We start from the raw sequence: 19,359 nt of genomic DNA, 5'->3' as shown, positions 1-19,359 counted from the left end.
AGGTCTGTGTCCATGCTGCAGACCACACAGCAAGAGCTAGGTCTTATTTATCTTTCACTTCTCCCCTTTGTCACCTGTGATCATGGAGTTGCCCTGTGTTCTTTCCTGAACCTCACTAATATCATCTGAATTATGTGTCTGTGCAGGCACTTGTTTTAAGTGATGTTGATAATGCAGCTGTTAGGTGAGCATGATGGTACAGTATTATTGACTTCTTCCTCTTGAGCATTTGAGCATTCTGTTCCTTAAAAAAAGTACAAGATAAATGACACAAAATGGACATTATTAACATGTTTTGTAATGACAGTATATCCTATACCTTGTGCCAGAATGAAAACACAGCTTTGCACCTCATTGAAATCCATGAAAAATAATCATTACACGTAAGCAGTGGTGATCAACATTTCACAAACTGAGAATATTGGGCGGAATCGCCCCTGAAGTGCACTAAGTGTGGTAGCAGACGTGAAAAACTATGCTTTTCCCACTGGCCACATGGTGGGTTTTTGTGCCATATCTTCCACTTCCTGGCGCGTCCCACCTCATTAATAATGCATTCACAGTAACCATGCCAGATCGCTGACAGGTGGGCTCAGATTTGCCCGCCATACTGTAACCTCAGTGCTTCCTTGCTCCAGGCATCATATTTAAAGCGTCCAGAGAGCAGCATACGTCATGTCTACAGACCGGGACTGCTCCAATGACAGATGACCCCAAAAGCAAAGAAGACAGCAGTCCCAAAATTTAATGAGGCCTCACTAGGGCGCTTTTTGGATGCCGTTGAGGCCTGCTGCGATGCCCTCTACCCCTGCTCTGGCCGCAGGAGGCCCATCAGAGTCACCAATCCAGCCTGAGAGGCAGAGGCAGTGGCAGTGGCAGCCAGCACCATTGGAGTACAGAGGTCGTCAGCCATCCAGTGCAGGAAGAGGATGAACGATCTCATCCATTCCGCCAGGGTAAGTCGACCACCTCATCACTCTCAACAGACACTCCCAAACCCATCACAAATCCACAGGGATCTCGCACCTCAAGGGACAACACCACTAACTCTCTCTCACACACACACACACATCTCCATCAGGTTCATGTACCTCTGGAGCTCTTGTCCTTATACCGCTCACCACACAGATTCTGCACACCCTTATCATCTGCCGTGGCATGCATCCTGCTCTCTCAATCTCCAACTGTTTCCATGCAGGAGAACTTGGCTCACAACAGGAGGGAGAGGTCCCAGACCAAGGGTGCAATGGCTGATATTAGGCCCCTCACCCACTTTTGAGGAGCGTGCAGTCACACTGGTGAGGGCATGGACCATGCCTGCAGTGACAGTGAGGTCATTGGCGAACACCCAAGTGAGGATCTTGCACCAGATCACCCTTCATCAACGCAACCAAGAGTGCTCTTTCTGTTTTTGACTGCTGTCATGCACTAATTATCTCTATTTTGGTTCACAGAGCGCCCTACCAAGCAACCAACGCCCTCAGCCAGCCATTCCCTCAGCTCCATCTAGGTCCTCACCTCCAGCCAAGAGGACACCATCTCCCTTGAAGAACTAGAAATAAGCAGCTTGGAAGACCTGTCACAGTGTTTACCCACACCCTCCACCAGCGCAGACACACGCACCTCGGTGGGATCTGGATCTATAGCAGGACCAGCCTCTCAAACTGGTGGTGACCGCAAGGACACATGTCTGCAACAGGAGGAGGCGGGTTCAGCCGAGCTCCCTGGTACTTGGAGGACTGCTGGGGAAGAGGCATCTGTCAGGTCGGAGTTAGATGACAAGCCTCTGGGTTCGGCCTTCCAACTCGTCCTGGAGAGTAAGCAGAGGTGGGGAAACATCACGCAGAGCAGTGGAAGCCCTCAACAGAGTGGCATGTGAGTCGGAATAGTGCGTCCACATGTTCTCTGATGAAGTGGTGCCCACATGTGCATGCATGGAGGTCTCCACGGGAAGAATGGCGGATGCCACGGAGACCGTGGTGCAACAGAGCACGGATATGTGCACAGACCTGCACTCCATTGCAGTAGCCATCAGTGAGTTCCTACAGTGGCAATGCAAGTGGGAGACGGGGCTCTTTGACACCGCTCCAGGTGCTCCTTTCCCCTCAAGGAATCAGGCTGGGGCCCTCAGCACCTGAAGGGACAAGGAGCGGCAGCTGGATACCCCTGGGTCATCCGCTCAGGAAGCTGAGGCTGTCCACTCCCTCTGAGTCCCCTTGGCCTGTGACCCCCTCAACTTCATCCTCTGTCACCGCAGAAGGAGCAGCTGGCCCACAGTAGGACAGCCAAAACAAGCCTCAGCTCTCCAGAGGACGCATACCGAAGTCATCAGAGGCAACAAGGCCAACTATTGCACGGGCTGTCTCCACCCCTGCTGCAGGTGTTAGGGCAGCACCTAGAAGAATTGGTAGGCGTAGAAAAGTTAAGAAATTTTGATCACGTGGTTGCATGGGGAACACATTTTGTCACTTTATAATCTGAAAATATATTCACTTTCACTGAATAATGTGTAATGTTGTCTTTCAGCTTAATTGACAGGCTTCGCGAGTGCTCGCCCGGCAGCCCCCGGCAGTTCAGATGCGTGTAGCCGGACCAAGAGTGAATCTGGAGATCTGAAGGGAAAAGTGTGTGTGTGGCAGGGCCTTTCGGAGCCTCGTGCAAGCACACTCCCACGCATGCGGAGCATTGATCCATCACTCCCATCTCACTGTCCCAAGCATTTTCAGTGCTGCCTGCTGGGTCCTCTTTCAGTTGTCCATCTGAGCTGACCTGCATCTCCACCCACCCACTGATTGCACTCCCATGCAGCACCTGTGCTCTTCAAACACGAAGCTCCACTCACTTTGATTTGCACAGTTTTGTAGTCGTTATGTTTTTGATCAGTTTCCCGGTCCTTCCCCTCCGAGTCACCCACACCCTTTCTTCCATCATAGTCAACCACTCCCCGTCATCATCTTTGACCTCTCCACTGTTACCCTACACCCCAAACCATTCTCATTCATGAATGTCCAGTTGAATGAGCAGGCTTCCTTTCTTGCTGAAAATTCCACCCCCACCCACATTGTCCTCCCCAACCACCACCTTCCCATCCCCAGGGTTTGTGTTTGCCTCCATATCCCCTCAACCACCATCGCCGCCCCTTCTTCTGGTATCGACGCACCCTCACCCACTCACCCCTCCGGCTCCCTCTGCCCCCTCTCACTCACCATTCCATTCTACCATGCCCACCCTGAGTTCGCTCCCTAGGAGGCTCACATTGACCACAAAACATATGAACATATGAATTAAGAGTAGGCCACTCGGCCCCTCGAGCCTGCTCTGTCATTCAATAAGATCATGGCTGATCTGATTGTAACCTCAACCCCACATTCCTGCCTATCCCCAATAACCTTTTACCCCCTTGTTAATCAAGAATCTATCTAGCTCTGCCTTAAAAATATTCAAAGACTCTGCTTCCACTGCCTTTTGAAAAAGAGAGCTCCAAAGACTCAACAATCCTCAGAGAAAAAATTTCTCCTCACTTCTGTCTTAAATAAGCGACCCCTTATTTTTAAACAGTGACCCCTAGTTCTAGATTCTCCCATGAGCAAACATCCTCTCCACGTCCACTCTGTCAAGATCCCTCAGGATTTTAAAGGTTTCAAGTAAGTCAACTTTTACTCTTCTAAATTCCAGTGGATACAAGCCTGACCTGTCCAGCCTTTCCTCATAAGACACCCGCACCCCCCAACTCACCTCCCCTGACACCCTTGTGCCCCCCCATCATCATAACACCCTCCTGTCCCGCTCACACTTAGACCTTTCCCTCCCCCCTTCATCATTCATCCATACCTGCCCTTGGCGGAGCCCCTGGGCGACGGTGCAAGCCCATGGCGGAGCCCCTGGGCGATGGTGCGAGCCCGTGGCAAAGTTGAAGCTGCTGCTTGGAGGGCTCCCACCTTCTGGGAGCTGCTTTGCAGCAGAGCCATGTACATGAGGATCCACCCACTATGCGATTGACGTGTTCCTCCAGGGTCCGGTAGCTGTTGGCCTCCAGCATCATCGTCTCCTTGGATATCTGCCATCTGAGCAAGGTCCTAAAAGTAAGTCCCAACTTCTGCATGTCATGCTTGTCCAGATGTGTTCTGGACTGGTGTGTTTTCCTGCTGGCGTAACTGTAAATCGGGTGTGGGGGGATGATTCTGGTCGGGCCTTACAGGATGCAAATTGGTTTTACGCCGACCTCCAGCGGGATTTGTCATCAGCCATGGCGGACACTACCGGATGATCTTGCTCTGATTTCACGCCAGCATGAAACTGATTTCTGCCACTCTCACCAAATTCTTTGCCCCCCCCACCCCTCCACCCCCATGACCCCCACTGCAAACAGGAGCAGAAAATTCCACCTATTGTCTCCAAAAACTTCAGAAACCCCAAGCAATACACTTCCCAATTTATGATGGCCTCCTCAGATTGGGCAAATGCTTTTATTTGCTATACGCCACTGCAGTCTTGGCATGGTGACTCTTGCAGGCCATCATCTGCAAAATTAAGATCAGCACATATTATTTGAGATGTAATTTTACACAGAAAAGTATGCAGAATTTACAGCATAGAACAAGCCTTTCAGCCCAGTCAGTCCATGGTGGTGTTTATGCTGCACTTGAGCCTCATCCCATCCCATCCTTCCTTATCTAACTCTTATCAGCTAACCCTCTATTCAATTTTCCCTCATGCTTTTCTAGCTTCCCCTTGAATACAGCTATACTATTTACGTCAACCACTCCCTGTGGTAGCAAGTTCTACATTTGCACTACTCTCTGGCCATAGAAGGTTCTTCTGTATTCCCAATTTGATTTCTTGGTGATATCTTGTATTTCACAAGTGGAAACACTGTCTATGCTTTCAAACCTTTCATAATTTTAAAGACCTCTATTAGGTCATCCCTCAAGCCTTCTCTTTTCAAAAGTAATGAACAGCTTGTTCATCCTTTCCTGAGGGGTATAACCTTGCAGTTCTGGTATCCTCCTTGTAAAGTAACAGCTGTGTAATAAAATGTATTGGTAGGTTTTGCAAGAGGCAATTTTGGATAGCACCTTGGTTGATATTGGTAAAACAGTCCAAGTTTGATTTACCTGTGTGAAAGGAAAGTGAGCCAACAAGTTTGAAAGCATAAATGGGTCTTCTAGCCTGTTACAGTACTTGTGAAATATACCCATTCTCATTTGCATCATACTTTAAGCAAGTTGCTGGATTCATTCAGGCAAACTTGATTTTATGTGAAACTATTCAGGGAAACATAGCTATCAACAGCAACTTTGTTAGATTGTCAATTATTATACATTGATAGAAATATCTGTTATGTTTGCGTTGTAGTTTGTGTTGTAGTGTGCTGTGATCCTCATTGCTTAATTTGGCACTTTTCTCTCATAAAACACTTATCAGGCTCCATGTGTTGAAGCTGCGTTCTCTTCCTCTGTGATTGTTTCCCACCCTGCTTGACTCTCTTTTTGTACTGGATGCCCTTCTGAATTAGTGTTTCATCATGCCTACATAATCATCCACAAAGATTTACAGCACCTCATCTGTATATCAGGCCTTTTTAAGCCTTGCTTCTTCCAGTAATGCTCCAATTTGCACTCAGTAAAGTTGGACTGAAATATTGAGCTATATTTCTAGCAATTACATGCTCATTAACTGGGGTTACAAATATTTTAGTGCCATTATTGAACCATTATTCAGCTTTGGCTGTTTAATGATTATGTATGACTGCAATGTTCCGTGAGTAAGGCTATACTTTCCTGCAAATCTTTTTTTTTAAAAGAGAGAAACTGACATTCAGTTAAGACACAACCAATATATTTAGATCATATTAAACCCAAAGTGGTGTTTGGTGTGAAATAAAAATTGGTGGAAACACTAAGCAGGTGAGTCAGCATCTGTGGAGAGAACAAAAATTAACATTTCAGCTGTAGAGGCTTCATCAGAATTCGTGTTTTCTGTTTTGTTTTGGATTCCTAGCATCTGGAGTTTTTTTTTGTTTTTTGCATGTGTTGATGCTGCTGTGCTCCTAGCTATCCTGAAGATAGCAGTAGGATTTTGAGCACTAAGTTTTGCGTTATTTTGGTGTTCTACAATTTGTATGTAAAGGTTAAATGAATAGGGAAAAATGATAGATTATGCACTGTTGATATCATCATCGTTCTTTGAAAAACTTAGTCTCTATATAAATCACTCTTGACTTGGCTTTCTCCCTTGCTCTGCCTTTGCTAGGCATTGTGCTGATTTATTAATGTTTTAACGTTGCTGCAGGTTTTTGCTGTTTCATGGTTGTTTCCTTCTTGCAAAGGACAAAGGATTTGGCCCAGAAAAATCCCTCTTTAAATGGTTTGTGTTTCAAGTGATTCATCTCCTTTGTGGGATGACAGCAATGCATCTATATTTAGAATTTGAATTTATTTCAAAGAATAAGGAAAACTATACCAATAGCAAGCAAACTAACATTTCCTTGCAGCAGTAATTACTGTTCTCAAAAAGAAAGTCATTCACCTCCTACATATATGCATAATGTTATGTAATGTATACCCTACGCGTACAATTTTGCTTATCTCACTTTTGGAGAGTTGAAAGTACTGTTATACAGGTGAATGTAATGAGGATCAAGACACAGTAATGCAGTAGGTCTCGACCAGGTATAGACGAAATGTGTAAAATACGAACGTAATGTATACCCAAATGAATCTAAGATTCTTTGAAAGAACTGGAATTATGATATGTAATAAATAACGCTTTCTGTAGGGTTAACTTAATATACCCAGAATGTTTTGTTGTTCTTCAATACAGATATACTTAATGAATGCCGTACTGCAGGGTACAATGCTAGACTGCAGGATTCCTTTATGGATGCATATTGTGGTCATCAAGCATAAGTGTACATTTAAAGTTGTTCAAAATTAAAGGTAGTTCCAGCATCGAGGAATAAATCCTGAAAATAATGTTACCTTCAGCTTCAGACCTGCACTTCTGCTCTCCCCATGTTCAGAATCTGTAGTCCACTCCGAAATCTAGAGATGTCCTGCTGTCAGTCTCGTTGAAATAGCAAAAAGTCTTTTTTTTAAGGAGAGAAGCAGCAAGAGTCTCATTTCGTATGGAGTTTTAAGTTAAAATGACATACCGTATTTTAAATTTTTTTGCCTCCTTATTTCTGCTTCTCTGCTTTCATACTCATTCCTTTGCTTTTTTTGTGTAAATTATCGTTAGCATTTTTTAAATTTTAAAAATAACTTTGTTGGAAGACAAAGCTTGTCAATGCATACTTTGTAAAACCTAAACATAAGTACAAAACCGGGAAAAGAAATCTGAATCTTTAGTGGAAAAACCTATAACAACAGCACAATATAATTGTCAAATATATCCAAAGCAATGTGTGCAAATTTAGCTTGGGTATTTGAGCCAGCCCAATGCTATACTTAATTTGGGGCATCAAACTGTAAAGAGATGAATTGAAATGGCAATGTAATTTGTTCATTCCAAATTTAAGTTACCATCCTGAGAAAGGAAAGTTCTTCTCTGCTCTACTGGAGTTTCTTTGCACTCTGTAGCACTACAACTCTGCCTTTTGGAATTATTCTGGCATTACATCATCAAGACTAAAACATCCTGGCCTTCCTTCCTCGATACTGTCTTACCTATGTTTTTAAAGGATCACCCATTCATTTTATGTAGCTTTACTTGGTGTAACTCCTTTAGATATTCTGACTGCTTTTTTTAAAATCAGCTTTTAGTTTTATCCTGTATGTCTTCATGCTTCATTTCATTCATAAAACACAACAACTCGTCCTCGAGTGACAGGAGATGACGCCTAGAACTGGGAGCAAAGCAGACGGCTTTAGGAGAGAGGATTTGAAATCTGAAGACGGAGAAACAGTAGCTGGGCAAAAGGCTGAGAGAACAGGCCATATGTGTTCCAGATCATTTAAACCACTAGGAAGCGCTGCATAGAATTTTACACAATTAAAATAACTGGTGATGTGTTATGAGAGCTTTAAGACCGGTTGAACGCAAAATAAGGAAAATCAAAAGCATTTTCTCTCTTGAAAGTATTCTGAAAGTATTGCATTGGTCATTTATAAATAAATTATGATTTGATTCAAAAGCCAGCCACGTTGAAAACTGAATTCTTTGGTGTATTCATTTTCTTCATTTTAAGATTTTTGGCAGAATGAGCTGCTGTGGGAAGGAAGCCAGATCGGATTCATATACAACTAGTGTATATAAATATCAATTTTAAAATATATTTTAATATGATTTGCACAGATATAAGTTTCAATGAATGTAATTTGTGATTTTTGTTTCATTGTGTATGCATATAAAAAAACACTTATGTTAAGTAAGACTTACTTTGAATCCCAACTGTTTGCACACAGACTCAATATTTGATATTTCCCTTCTCAAATCCACCTAAATACAACAGCTAGACAATAATTACAATTGTTTTCCTGATTTCTACCAAATTGGGGCATTCGGGCAGTGATGTAAAATTACAGTTAGGACAAGTTGATACAGTGATATATCTCATCAGGTTGTGGGTAACAAATGAATTGCTACAACTGCCATATGTGGAGAAGGTGAGGTGACAGGAAAGCTGACTGGGAAGAGCAGCCAGCAGAATTGATGGGAATTTCACCTTGTGGGGTGGGGTGGGGTAAGGCAACGTGCTTTGAACTTGTTTGAACCCAGGAGCTCTGCAGGTTGCAGGCTGAGAGAGTAACGACCCAAGGAATCCTGGGGAAGATGGTCCAAAAGGGAGGCTTCAGGCAATCTGTTGATGCAAAATTTTTAAATCTTCTTTAAATTTATAGTTAAAATTTCCTGCTTTTTTAAGCTTACTGTAGTTTACAAATGTGGCTAACACTATATTGGAGACTCAGAAACTTGAGTTGCTCCACAACAACACCTGATGACCAAAGTTTGCAACTACATGCAGACACATTGGGCTCTGCTGCATCACATGGCAGATGTGTTGGTTTTAAGTTCAGCAGGACCTTCCCGACCTAAGCCTTAATGGATTTTACGACACTCTGCCACTCAACTAACCCATTTCCCTGGAAATATCGGGGCTATTAACCAAATATAAATTGGCAGCTATTAGCAGTTAGGCTATTAAAAACTACTGTCTCAGCACCACTGCCACAGCACCACCTAGAGACAAATCTAATGAAACATCTCAAAGACAGTTGATGGACGGATGATGACAGTTGATAGTTATGCATTTTGAAATAGGATTCACCTCCTATCTTTTGACTATGCCGAGTATTACATAATTAATGACTGATCACGCAACAATACGCTATGAAGCAAAACCAGAGAAAGTTGAGCTTTTGAACATTGGAAAGATGGATTTGAGAAGTGATCTGCTAGACCTAGGATAGTAAAGAGCAGGCTATGCTAATGGCGGGGGAGTGGGGGGGGTGGGGTGGGAACGGGAAGGGTAGTGCATGCATGAGGAGGACCAAAACAGCAACTCACTAACAGGTAATACTTGCAATATGTAATTTCACCATTTATGGTGCTGGAGCACTCCCCTGAACTCATGCTGATTCCTGACTTTGAACGACCTAAAATTCAGACATCCCTGGTAAATAATTCCAGTTTACAGGTAATTTCAATACCATCCAAGTTCAATTCAGTAAGTTAAAGGAAAATTATTTGCGTGCTGGTCTGTATATCTGTACAGAATGTTTTTTCTGACTGTTCATGAGCCCTGGACTTGGGACCGATACTTAATATTTTAAGTAAAGAATAATAAAACAGGAGAAGTAAAAACCTTGGAATAATTTAAGAAACAATAAAATGTGACGATGGGACTTCTGTGGCTTCTTGGATGAATGAACTCACATGGGACAAATGGCCTGTCTTCCTCATCTGTAATTACCTCAATATTACCTATTAATAAATGATCAAATGCAGTAAAAAAAACAGTAGATTTGTAAAAGGTACCATAGCACTGAAATGTTTAATCAAAGAAATTCAGCAGTTGACTATAATTGATCATTAGGATCTTACATTTGATATTACAAGTGGAACGAATGTAAAATTTACTTAAGTTGCAACTTGGACTTAAATGTATTCAAATATATATTTAGTTATTTTAGTATTTAAGAATATTTTTGAGTAGTTTATTTGTATTTTGAACTAATTATATTTTATTTTATTCAATACTTTTGCTAGTTTTAAGTTTGTATGCTGTTTTACTAATCCAAAATAATTGCATTTTATATGCCTATGCATTTAAGGTTATGAGATCATGACCATTTAGCATGCTTTTGCTCTCAACACAATAATCCAAAATTAGATTTTTTTTATAACTTGGCTACATAATAGCATGGGTTTTCCATGCCGCCTATATAAAGCAATTATACTTTTAGCTTTATCTTAAAATAAAATGTTAAGTAGTCACAATTTAATAATTAGTTTCAGGTTATTTTTATATTCCTATGTATTCCATTAAAAGAATCAGTATAAATTATTTTTTCTAAAATATAATAGTTTGGATAATTTTATTCAACTGGTTTTAATCACAGAAAAATGCATAATTTAGCTTTTTTCCTTAGCGAAATGTTCACAAAGTCTTATTAATAAAACTCAAAAGATTTGGATTGACGCAGTGGACCCTTTAGTTCCAATATGTGAAATTTGTTAGCTACAGCAGTAGATTAGTTAGGATGACTAATCCCTGTTTGACACATTCAGGTCTTTCTTATGCAAATTTTGATGGCAGGTCAATTAATATGGGACTGTTTGAAGGTAACAGTGGTAATTTGTATCAATGCCTATGACAGTGTGAACATACAGGTATTTGACAATGCAGCTCAACATCTGACAATATGAAAAGGATAATTAGATCGCACTGCTGCACTTTTTTTCAGGAGTAAGTAGGAGGTTAAATAGGCAGTGCACAGAATGTCTAGAACAAGATTGGTATATTGATTAAAAAGCTGATTTAGCAGCTCACATTTCCCCTTGGAAACTTTGAAAGATAAACCAGCTGCCGTCTAGGAGCCATCAGTATCTACCAAGGGTGCACTATCTATCATCACAATATGGTGATGAGAGGTGTTTTATGTTTGTGTTAATTTTCCCCACTAAATCAGTAATTATTACAATACTGTCCCCGCTGTTTACCCTGCAGCTGTTTTTCCATTTGTCGAGAGAACGAGTGTTCTCAGAGGACCGCACACGCTTCTATGGCGCAGAAATTGTCTCGGCTCTAGATTATTTGCATTCCGAGAAGATTGTGTACCGAGATCTCAAGGTAACAATGTAATCAGAATTTGTACCTTTTTCTTTTTTACCTCACTAAGAACATACTTGAAATTATTCATAGCCTACTTGCAACAGCTGAACCTGCTGTTCCCACCACAGATTATTGTAATAATGGACACGGTTTCTTTTCAGGATTTGAAAGACAGTTTAAAATATTACTTGCCTTTTTAGAAACAAACTTTATAGTCCACATTTTTGTACTTTATCTCCTAAATTTTTTTCATTTCCCACACTCACTTTCAACTGTGGCTGCAGGCGGTGGCCTACATCCACATCCTGTCAACATTTCATCATGAGTCACTACTGAGTGTGGACAAATAAAACTAGTTGTTTGTTCCTTTGCATTTCATATCCATTTTCTTTTGAAGAAGTGTGTTGGTGATTTGTTAATTTTACAGCCAATACTGGTTGAAATAGTGAGCTTGCCTAAATGATGAATGTTGGATGCAAACTTCAGCACTATACACTAATCCACTGGGTATTATTTATTTTTATCTAATAGATATTTAAATATAGTGTGCATGCAACACTTAATATATGCATTCCAAATTGTAACTGATATAGTTCAACTAAAACAATTTGTTTTCTATGTAAAGGTACAATATAAATACATGTTCCAAATAACCCCTCACATGTGTAACCTAAAAAAAATGGATGCTAAGTTAAAGAAAAAGACATTAGGGTTCATCAAAAGTTTAGTTAGAAATGTGGGTTTTAAGGAGGGTCTTCAAGGAGGATAGAGAGCTGGAGTTTTCTGTTCCTGAGTACGGGGGCCTAAACTGCAGAAAACAGAAGTCAGTGATGTGTGGTCATCAATTTAAAATTGTCATTAAGAGTGAGGAGATAGGTTATGAAAAGTTTCTTCAGAGATTCATTCAAACATGGAATGCTTTGACATGGGATAGTTGAGGCAACTCTTTTAAGGGACAATTGAATAACCAAGGAAGATGCATACCTTTGTGCAGAGAGCTGGACAATTGGTTAGTTTTAGATTGCTCTCACAAAAAGCTGACACTTATGGGCTAAATGGACAATGTTGTGCTCTTAATTTTTGCGGCTTTAATTTTTTATGGTTGTAATATAGCTTCTGTTGCAACCAATAGAAACTATGTCTAGTCATGGCTGGTTTGTGTAATTCTTTTAGCGAGGATAAGTATATAAATTTGATAAAGAAATGTTGGGATGAAGGGAGGTTTAACACATTAAGATAAAAATCGTGCAAATAATCAAAATATCAGTGGAAGAGTTGACTGCCATATTTGCTTCATGTTTTAAAATTTATTGCTAATTAATGTTTTAAGCACATTTTCTAATGGGATGGGTAGAATGAGATTTTATGGTACTCAAACATCATAACATATGATGATTCATTATAAATGAGCACATTTCAATTTGTAAGATGTGTTGAAAATTGAGTTTCAGATTATAATTTTATGACATCTGTCTAAACTCTAATTTGTTGAACAAATGAAAGGAATATTAAATTTAATTTCTTTAGATATATGCACTCAGAAATGAAGTCCTTGCCTGCCCTGAAGAAAACTTCATTTTTCCTACAACCCTCTGAGAGCTCTTGTGTTCCTCCAACTCTGACCTCTTATACCTCTACTTCCATTGCCCCACAATTGGCAGCTGTACATTTTTCCCTTTACTCTGGAATTTTCTTTAAACCTCACTGTCTCTCCTGTTCTCTCTCTTCCTTTCCCTCTCCTTTAAAGCCAACATCTTTAACTTTGCTTTCAGACACCCTCCCTATTATCATTGTCATTAGTGTGGCCTGATTTTTATCTGATTAGACTTCTATGAAGTACCTTTAGGTGTTTTTTGATGTTAAAGGTGCTATATAAATGGAAGCTGTTGTTGTATTCTGGCTTGAATTGTCTTTAGTGATCAGAATAACAGAACAAGAGCAATGAAATGGAATTCCAAACCTATAAGATGATTAAACCAACTTTTGTTGATAGAACTTAGATAAAACATTTTTAGAATGCATTACAATTTAGTTTTTGCCATTTTCTCTTGGGGAGGACACTTAAACTGCAAAACTTAGTACTTTATCTTAATGAGTATTTGTTCAAAGTAGTCCTCCATTTTATAGAATAAAATATTAGTCCAAGAAAATGTTCTCATTGTTCCCTTACTGACATATGAATTCTCAGGCATAGTCTCCTCCTGTGTTAGGCTGCTTCAATTATATAATTGACATAGAGAATATCCCTGTGCAGCTTCTTTAGAAGCAGCAGGGGCACAACTTCAAAACGGCCTGAGAGCTGTACAACACCAGGAAGCCATGTTAGAGTCTGTGCAAACTGTGCCCATTTCCTGTAATTTGGTTTCTTGGGGTTTTACAACACTTGGGCCAGTTTAAAGTCACACTCCCTGCTTTTCTAATGGAGTTGCAGGGCACTTTCCATTAGTCTTATCACCAGAATATAAATGCTGAGAAGAAAACTCAACTTTAGATTCTCTGTTCATGTCAGTAAGAAAGTTAATTATAAAAAAAAAATCAATATTCCAGTCAACTTTATAAGATAGAGGGTTTAGAATAAAATGTACCCCTCCTAGATTCCCTTCCCTATTGTCTTAGGTTCTGACGACAGTTGGTATTGCTTATTTTTAAAAATTAGTATTTAAATGGATTTTTTTTTGTAGCTGGAGAATTTAATGTTAGACAAAGATGGTCACATCAAAATCACAGATTTTGGACTTTGCAAGGAAGGAATTACAGACGCTGCTACCATGAAGACATTTTGTGGTACACCAGAATACTTGGCTCCTGAGGTAGGATCATTATAATTAAAGTCACCAGATCTTCCAATGCTGATTTGTGGAGTTCTGCTGCATTATGTTTTCATGCTGATATCCTAGCAGAGGCCAGAGATGAAATATTTTCTGAAAGCTGCTAAAATTATTTCAGAATGTTAAATTTTAAGAACATCAACTTCATGAAAAGATGATTGGCTAAACTGTTATCTTTTGTTTGCCAAACATACAACATAGTGACATAAATCTTATTGCAGTGTGTCATTCCATCACTTTTCTTGTGACATTATCTTGAAAAAAATGATATAAGGCTCTACATCCTGACAAAGCCCCCTTTAAATCTAGGCAATTATAAAGTAACTTTGCTGTAATTATTTTTGAATAACCTAATTTTTAATTCTCAGTAAATCGAATACAGAACTGAGAAAGAAATTGTCCTGTTAAGACTGAACACTAAAAGAATGGTTTTCACGATAAGATGTTTCTTTTTGGAAATATCAGTGACCCTTTAGAGATGAAATAATTACGTCTGGTTCAGACATCTAGTACTTGCTTCAAACTGCATCGGAGCTGCATTCTGAAATCCATTCCAAGAGTCTTTTAGGAGCACTTAATAAATGACGTTTTGCTTCAGCATTTAGAATGGTTTGCTTTAATTGTTGAGAGAGTGAATAAACTAGTCCTAATGTTGACATATTTAATTTTTAGCTTTGAGTACTTTTCATTAATATTAACAAAATGTGCATTTACTATCCCCTATTTTCAAAAAACAATCTGATTTTTTTTGGTTACTAATTGTTTGTACACAGAATTGGAACAGATTTACACAGTGTATTTCAAGAAGCAGTAAAATCCAGAAATAACAGTCCCATCATGTTGTGATTTTGTAACAAGCTTTCTGTGTTTAAGATTATCAAAAGCTAGTGGTCACAAAGTATGTTGTCTGATGTAGATGACAAGATAAAATTTTAGAAGTTCCATATTGGAGGTAGTACTTTGACACAATACCAGGTGATTTACCAAAAAAAAAGTAAAATGCAGGTTCATATCTGAAATTACCATTGTGGTGAATTTAGATCTAGGCTGTGCCAAGTAAAAGAACAGACAATAACCCACAGATAATGAACCTCAATGCAATTAGGCAGAGTCAACATGATTTTGTGAAAGGGAAATCATGTTTGACTAATTTATTGGAGTTCTTTGAGGAAGCAACAAGCATTGTGGATAGAGGGGAACCTATGTGTGTGCTGTACTTAGATTTCCAGATGGCATTTGACAAAGTGCCACATCAAAGGCTACTATGCAAAATAAGAGCTCAAGGTGTAGGGAATAACATATTAAAACGGATAGAGGGTTGGTTAACTAACAGGAAACAGTAAGCATAAATGTGTCATTTTCGAGTTGGCAAGATGTGACGAGTGGAGAGACACAAGGATCAGTGCTGGGGCTCCAACTATTTACAATTTATGTCAGCGACTTGGATGAAGGCACCAAGTTTATGGTTGCTAAATTTGCTGATGACACAAAAATAGATAAGAAAGTAAATTGTGAAGAGGACATAAGGAGCCTGCAAAGGGCTGTAGGTATTTAAGTGAGTGGGCAAAAATTTGGCAGATGGAGTATAATGTCGGAAAATGTGAACTTGTTTACTTTGGCAGGAAAAATAGAAAAGCAGTATACTATTTAAATGGAGAGAGATTGCAGAGCTCTGAGGTGTCCTAATACACGAATTACAAAAAGTTTGTATGCATGTACAGCAAGTGATTAGGAAGGCAAATGGAATGTTGGTGTTTATTACAAGGGGATTGGAATATAAAAGTAAGAATAAAAGCAAAATACTGCAGTGTTGGAAATTTGAAATAAAAACAGAAAATGCCGGAAAATGGTCTGGCAGCATCTGTGGAGAGAGAAATAGAGTTAACTTTGAGCCCATATGACTCTTCAGAGCTGAAGAGAGATATATGTCATAGGTTTTATCCTGTAGAAGAGTGGGGGTGGGGCAGTTGGAGCAACATAGTGGCCAGGGATAGGTTGGAGCTCAGGAGAAATTAAATGACAAAGACGTCATTGACACAAGACAAAGGGAGTGGTAATAATAGTGTTAAAGACTAAGGCAGGTGTTAATAGTGGAATAAAGGTCAGTTAGAATGTAATAGCAGAACAAGGGTTAGCACTTCTTGAAAGCAAAACATGAGAACAAGTTGCAGACTGGCCCTTGTGGGGGGAAGGCAAGGGGGGGTTGAAAAAATTAAGATGGAGGACAGAGTTCGTGATCTGAAATTGTTGAATTCAATGTTAAGTCCAGAAGGCTGTAAAGTGCCTAATTGGAGGATGAAGTACTGTTCCTCCAGTTTGTGTTGCGCTTCTCTGGAATGTTGTAGCAGGCCAAGGACAGAAATGTGAGCACGAGAGCAAAATGGTGAATTGACATGGCAAGTGACAGGAACGTCAGGGTCATGCTTGTGGACTGAGAGAAGGTGTTCTGCAGAGCAGTCAACCTGTCTGCGTCTAGTCTTCCCATTGGAAATGGTGGAGGATGATCCTTTGAATATATTATTTAAAAGTAAGGATGTCTTGCTACAGTTGTACAGTGTGCTGGTGAGACCACATCAAGAATACTGTGTATAATTTTGGTCTCCTTATTTAAGAAATACATTAGAAGCAGTTCAGAGAAATTTCACTCAACTGATAGCTGGGATGGGGTGGGGGGTTATCTTGCGAGGAAAGGTTGAATCGATTGGGCTTGTTTCCATTGGAGTTTAGAAGATTTAGTGGTGATCTTATTGAAACATATAAGATCCTAAGGGGACTTAACAGGGTGGATGCTGAAAGGCTGTTTCCCCTTGTGGGAGACACTAGAGCTAGGGGACACAATTTAAAAATAAGGGATGTCTCATTTAAGACAGATGAGAAATTCCCTATCTGAGGATCCTGAATCTTTGGAACTCTCTTCCCCAAGGAGTGGTGGAGGCAAGGGTCATTGAATGTTTTTAAGGCAGAGGTAGATCGATTCTGGACTAACAAGGGAGTCAAGGTTATAGGGGGTAGGCAGAATATGGAGTTGAGGCTACAATCGGATCAGCCATGACCTTATTGAATGGCGGGGCAGGCTCGTGGAGCCGAATGGCCTACTTCTGATTTGTATGTTCATATGTGCAAGAGGTGGTTGGGAGTTGGGAAACAATTCTTTGGGCAATCAAGTCTACCCTTTCACACTTTCTAATGCTAATTGCAAAATAACACTGGTAGAGAACAGAAAACAAGTTGCCTTCATGGTCAGTAAATGATGTATGACTGAGGTAGACTTCCAAAGAAAAGCAAAATGGGAAAGATGTTTGCATTTAGCTCAAGGCATCTGTGAAAATGTTTTGCAGATTTTGTGAAATTCCAATTAATTCACAGTCTAAAACCTATGAAACTAATGCCACTTTTACATGCAGCATGTCAAAATGGTACATTGGAGATATGGTATAAGACATTATTATGGTAATTTTGAGATAGACATCAGCAACTGGTGTACTATATATTTTTTAATCATAAATAGTTTCAATTTGAATTTTTTTCCAGTGTAAACTGAGGTGAGCAATTTTCATTCTCTAGATTTAAGAAATGAGAAGCTTAGTAAAAGCTGCTTTTTGCTAATCCAATGTAGTAGACTGCATTTGTGTTTTTTAAAAACTTCAAATGTGAAAATAAATTTTGTGGCCTAACACTCAATGATGCCAACAAATAACTTAAGTGCTGGGTGATATTTGCATCATGATGTGTTCTCACAAAAAGTGGATGCTAAATAATGGCAGATGGTGACAGATGGGAAGGGTGGTACAGGTACTTGTGAAACCCAGTAAAATGCTTTACAGAGCTGTTGTAAAATAGTAAAAACTTTCTTGTTGCCAGCATATATTCTGTTTTGATTGAAAACAGGATGCACCAAAGACTGTAGATTGTGAAATGTTTACCAGGTTTTCAATGGTTCTTTGTAAGGAATGGCCTGATGATGAACCAAGTGATTAACTTTACGCTTCACTATTTTCTACCATGCCTAAAATGTGATGAGGTTAAAATTAAATTTCCAGATTTTCTTCATCAGTATTGCACTCTTTTATTCAATGAAAGCAATAACACAATCATAATCATTTACAGTTTTCATAGGAAAAAAGAGAAGAGATAAAAATGTTGCTCAGAACCTAGAGGTTGGAAGTCCTACAGAACCTAAAATTTATGAAATCCTTAAATCAAATTTGTTCTGAAGCAGGTATATACCTCATCAAATGGGCTGGGTGTGAATCAATTTGTTACAATCAGTTTGCTAGTTCATGCAGTTGGTCATGACCACACTGACTGTAGACACGGTTGTGTGCTCCCTGTGCCAGTTTCTGCAGCTGTCTATCCATTGTCATTGTTCATTCAGGTTTTTCATTTGTGTTAGTATGTAAGAGGGAATACAACCATGCCAGTGAGCAGAGCATGTTCAAAAAAATATATAATGTCAAACCTTGAGTGTAATTAGTTAGCAGATACAGAGGGTTATGTTGCTTATGGGAAAATGTTGCTGTAAATATTTTTCTAGGTCAAGTTTGAAATCCAACCAAAAAAATAGCTAATTTTCATTTTTGCATTACCACAAAAGTGGATCAAAGTTTATTTTGTTTTGTTGTACCTTGAGGAATTATATCTTATAAGCTTGCATTTGTTTCACTGTTGCGCCTTTGGATTGGCAGCAGTAGAATAACATTAAGAAAAGCAGCATAACTCCAGCTCCTTTTTTGCATTGTCTCACAGGTGCTCTTACTTAAAAATGCAGTCATTGTTATCCTCAACAAATTGATAGATGGCCTGGAAGAGTAGTATGGGGATAATATTCATCCTGAAATTTTCCATAGCCTAATGGAGAATTGCCTGATTTTTGCACAGCTCTCTCCCACAGTCATTTAGGAGATTACTTGCTTATAATTTTGTTAGAGCAGAGAGTCATTTATGGGACAGAAGGAGGCCACTCGGCCCACCGACTCCATGTCAGCTCTCCATGGGGCAGTTCAGTCCATCCCATTTATCTGCTCCATCCCCATAACCCTGCAAGTTTATTTCCCTCAAGCGCCCATCTAATTTCCTTTTAGAAATCATTGATCGCCTCTGCTTCCACCACCTTCATGGGCAGTGAGTTCCAAATCATTACCACTTGTGCAAAAAAAAAAGTTCTTTCTCACATTCCCCCTGCAACCTGTGCCCAAAATCTTAAACTGAGTCTGCTAGTCATTGTACTATCAGCCAATGGAACAGTCTTTCCTTGTC

At 39.8% G+C, this 19,359-nt stretch overlaps 1 protein-coding gene across 6 annotated transcripts in view; it reads left to right on the top strand.

Moving 5' to 3' along the window:
• The window catches only part of akt3a (AKT serine/threonine kinase 3a), a 340,324-nt gene that overhangs the window by 261,729 nt on the left and 59,236 nt on the right, over window positions 1-19,359 (top strand). For 4 of the 6 annotated variants that reach the window (XM_078557381.1, XM_078557382.1, XM_078557384.1 and 1 more), the window contains 2 exons: window positions 11,171-11,293; window positions 13,957-14,085. The exons of 1 other annotated variant lie outside the window; for it this stretch is intronic. In XM_078557381.1, coding sequence (XP_078413507.1) covers window positions 11,171-11,293; window positions 13,957-14,085 — 252 coding nt within the window. The remainder of the gene's footprint in view (window positions 1-11,170; window positions 11,294-13,956; window positions 14,086-19,359) is intronic. One more of the 6 variants, XM_078557383.1, reaches the window with a different exon arrangement.

This window comes from Cetorhinus maximus, chromosome 14, assembly GCF_964194155.1.
Source record: "Cetorhinus maximus chromosome 14, sCetMax3.hap1.1, whole genome shotgun sequence".
NCBI lineage: Eukaryota > Metazoa > Chordata > Chondrichthyes > Lamniformes > Cetorhinidae > Cetorhinus > Cetorhinus maximus.
The sequence above is the reverse complement of the archived record's forward strand: the minus strand, read 5'-3'. Positions and strand labels throughout refer to the sequence as shown.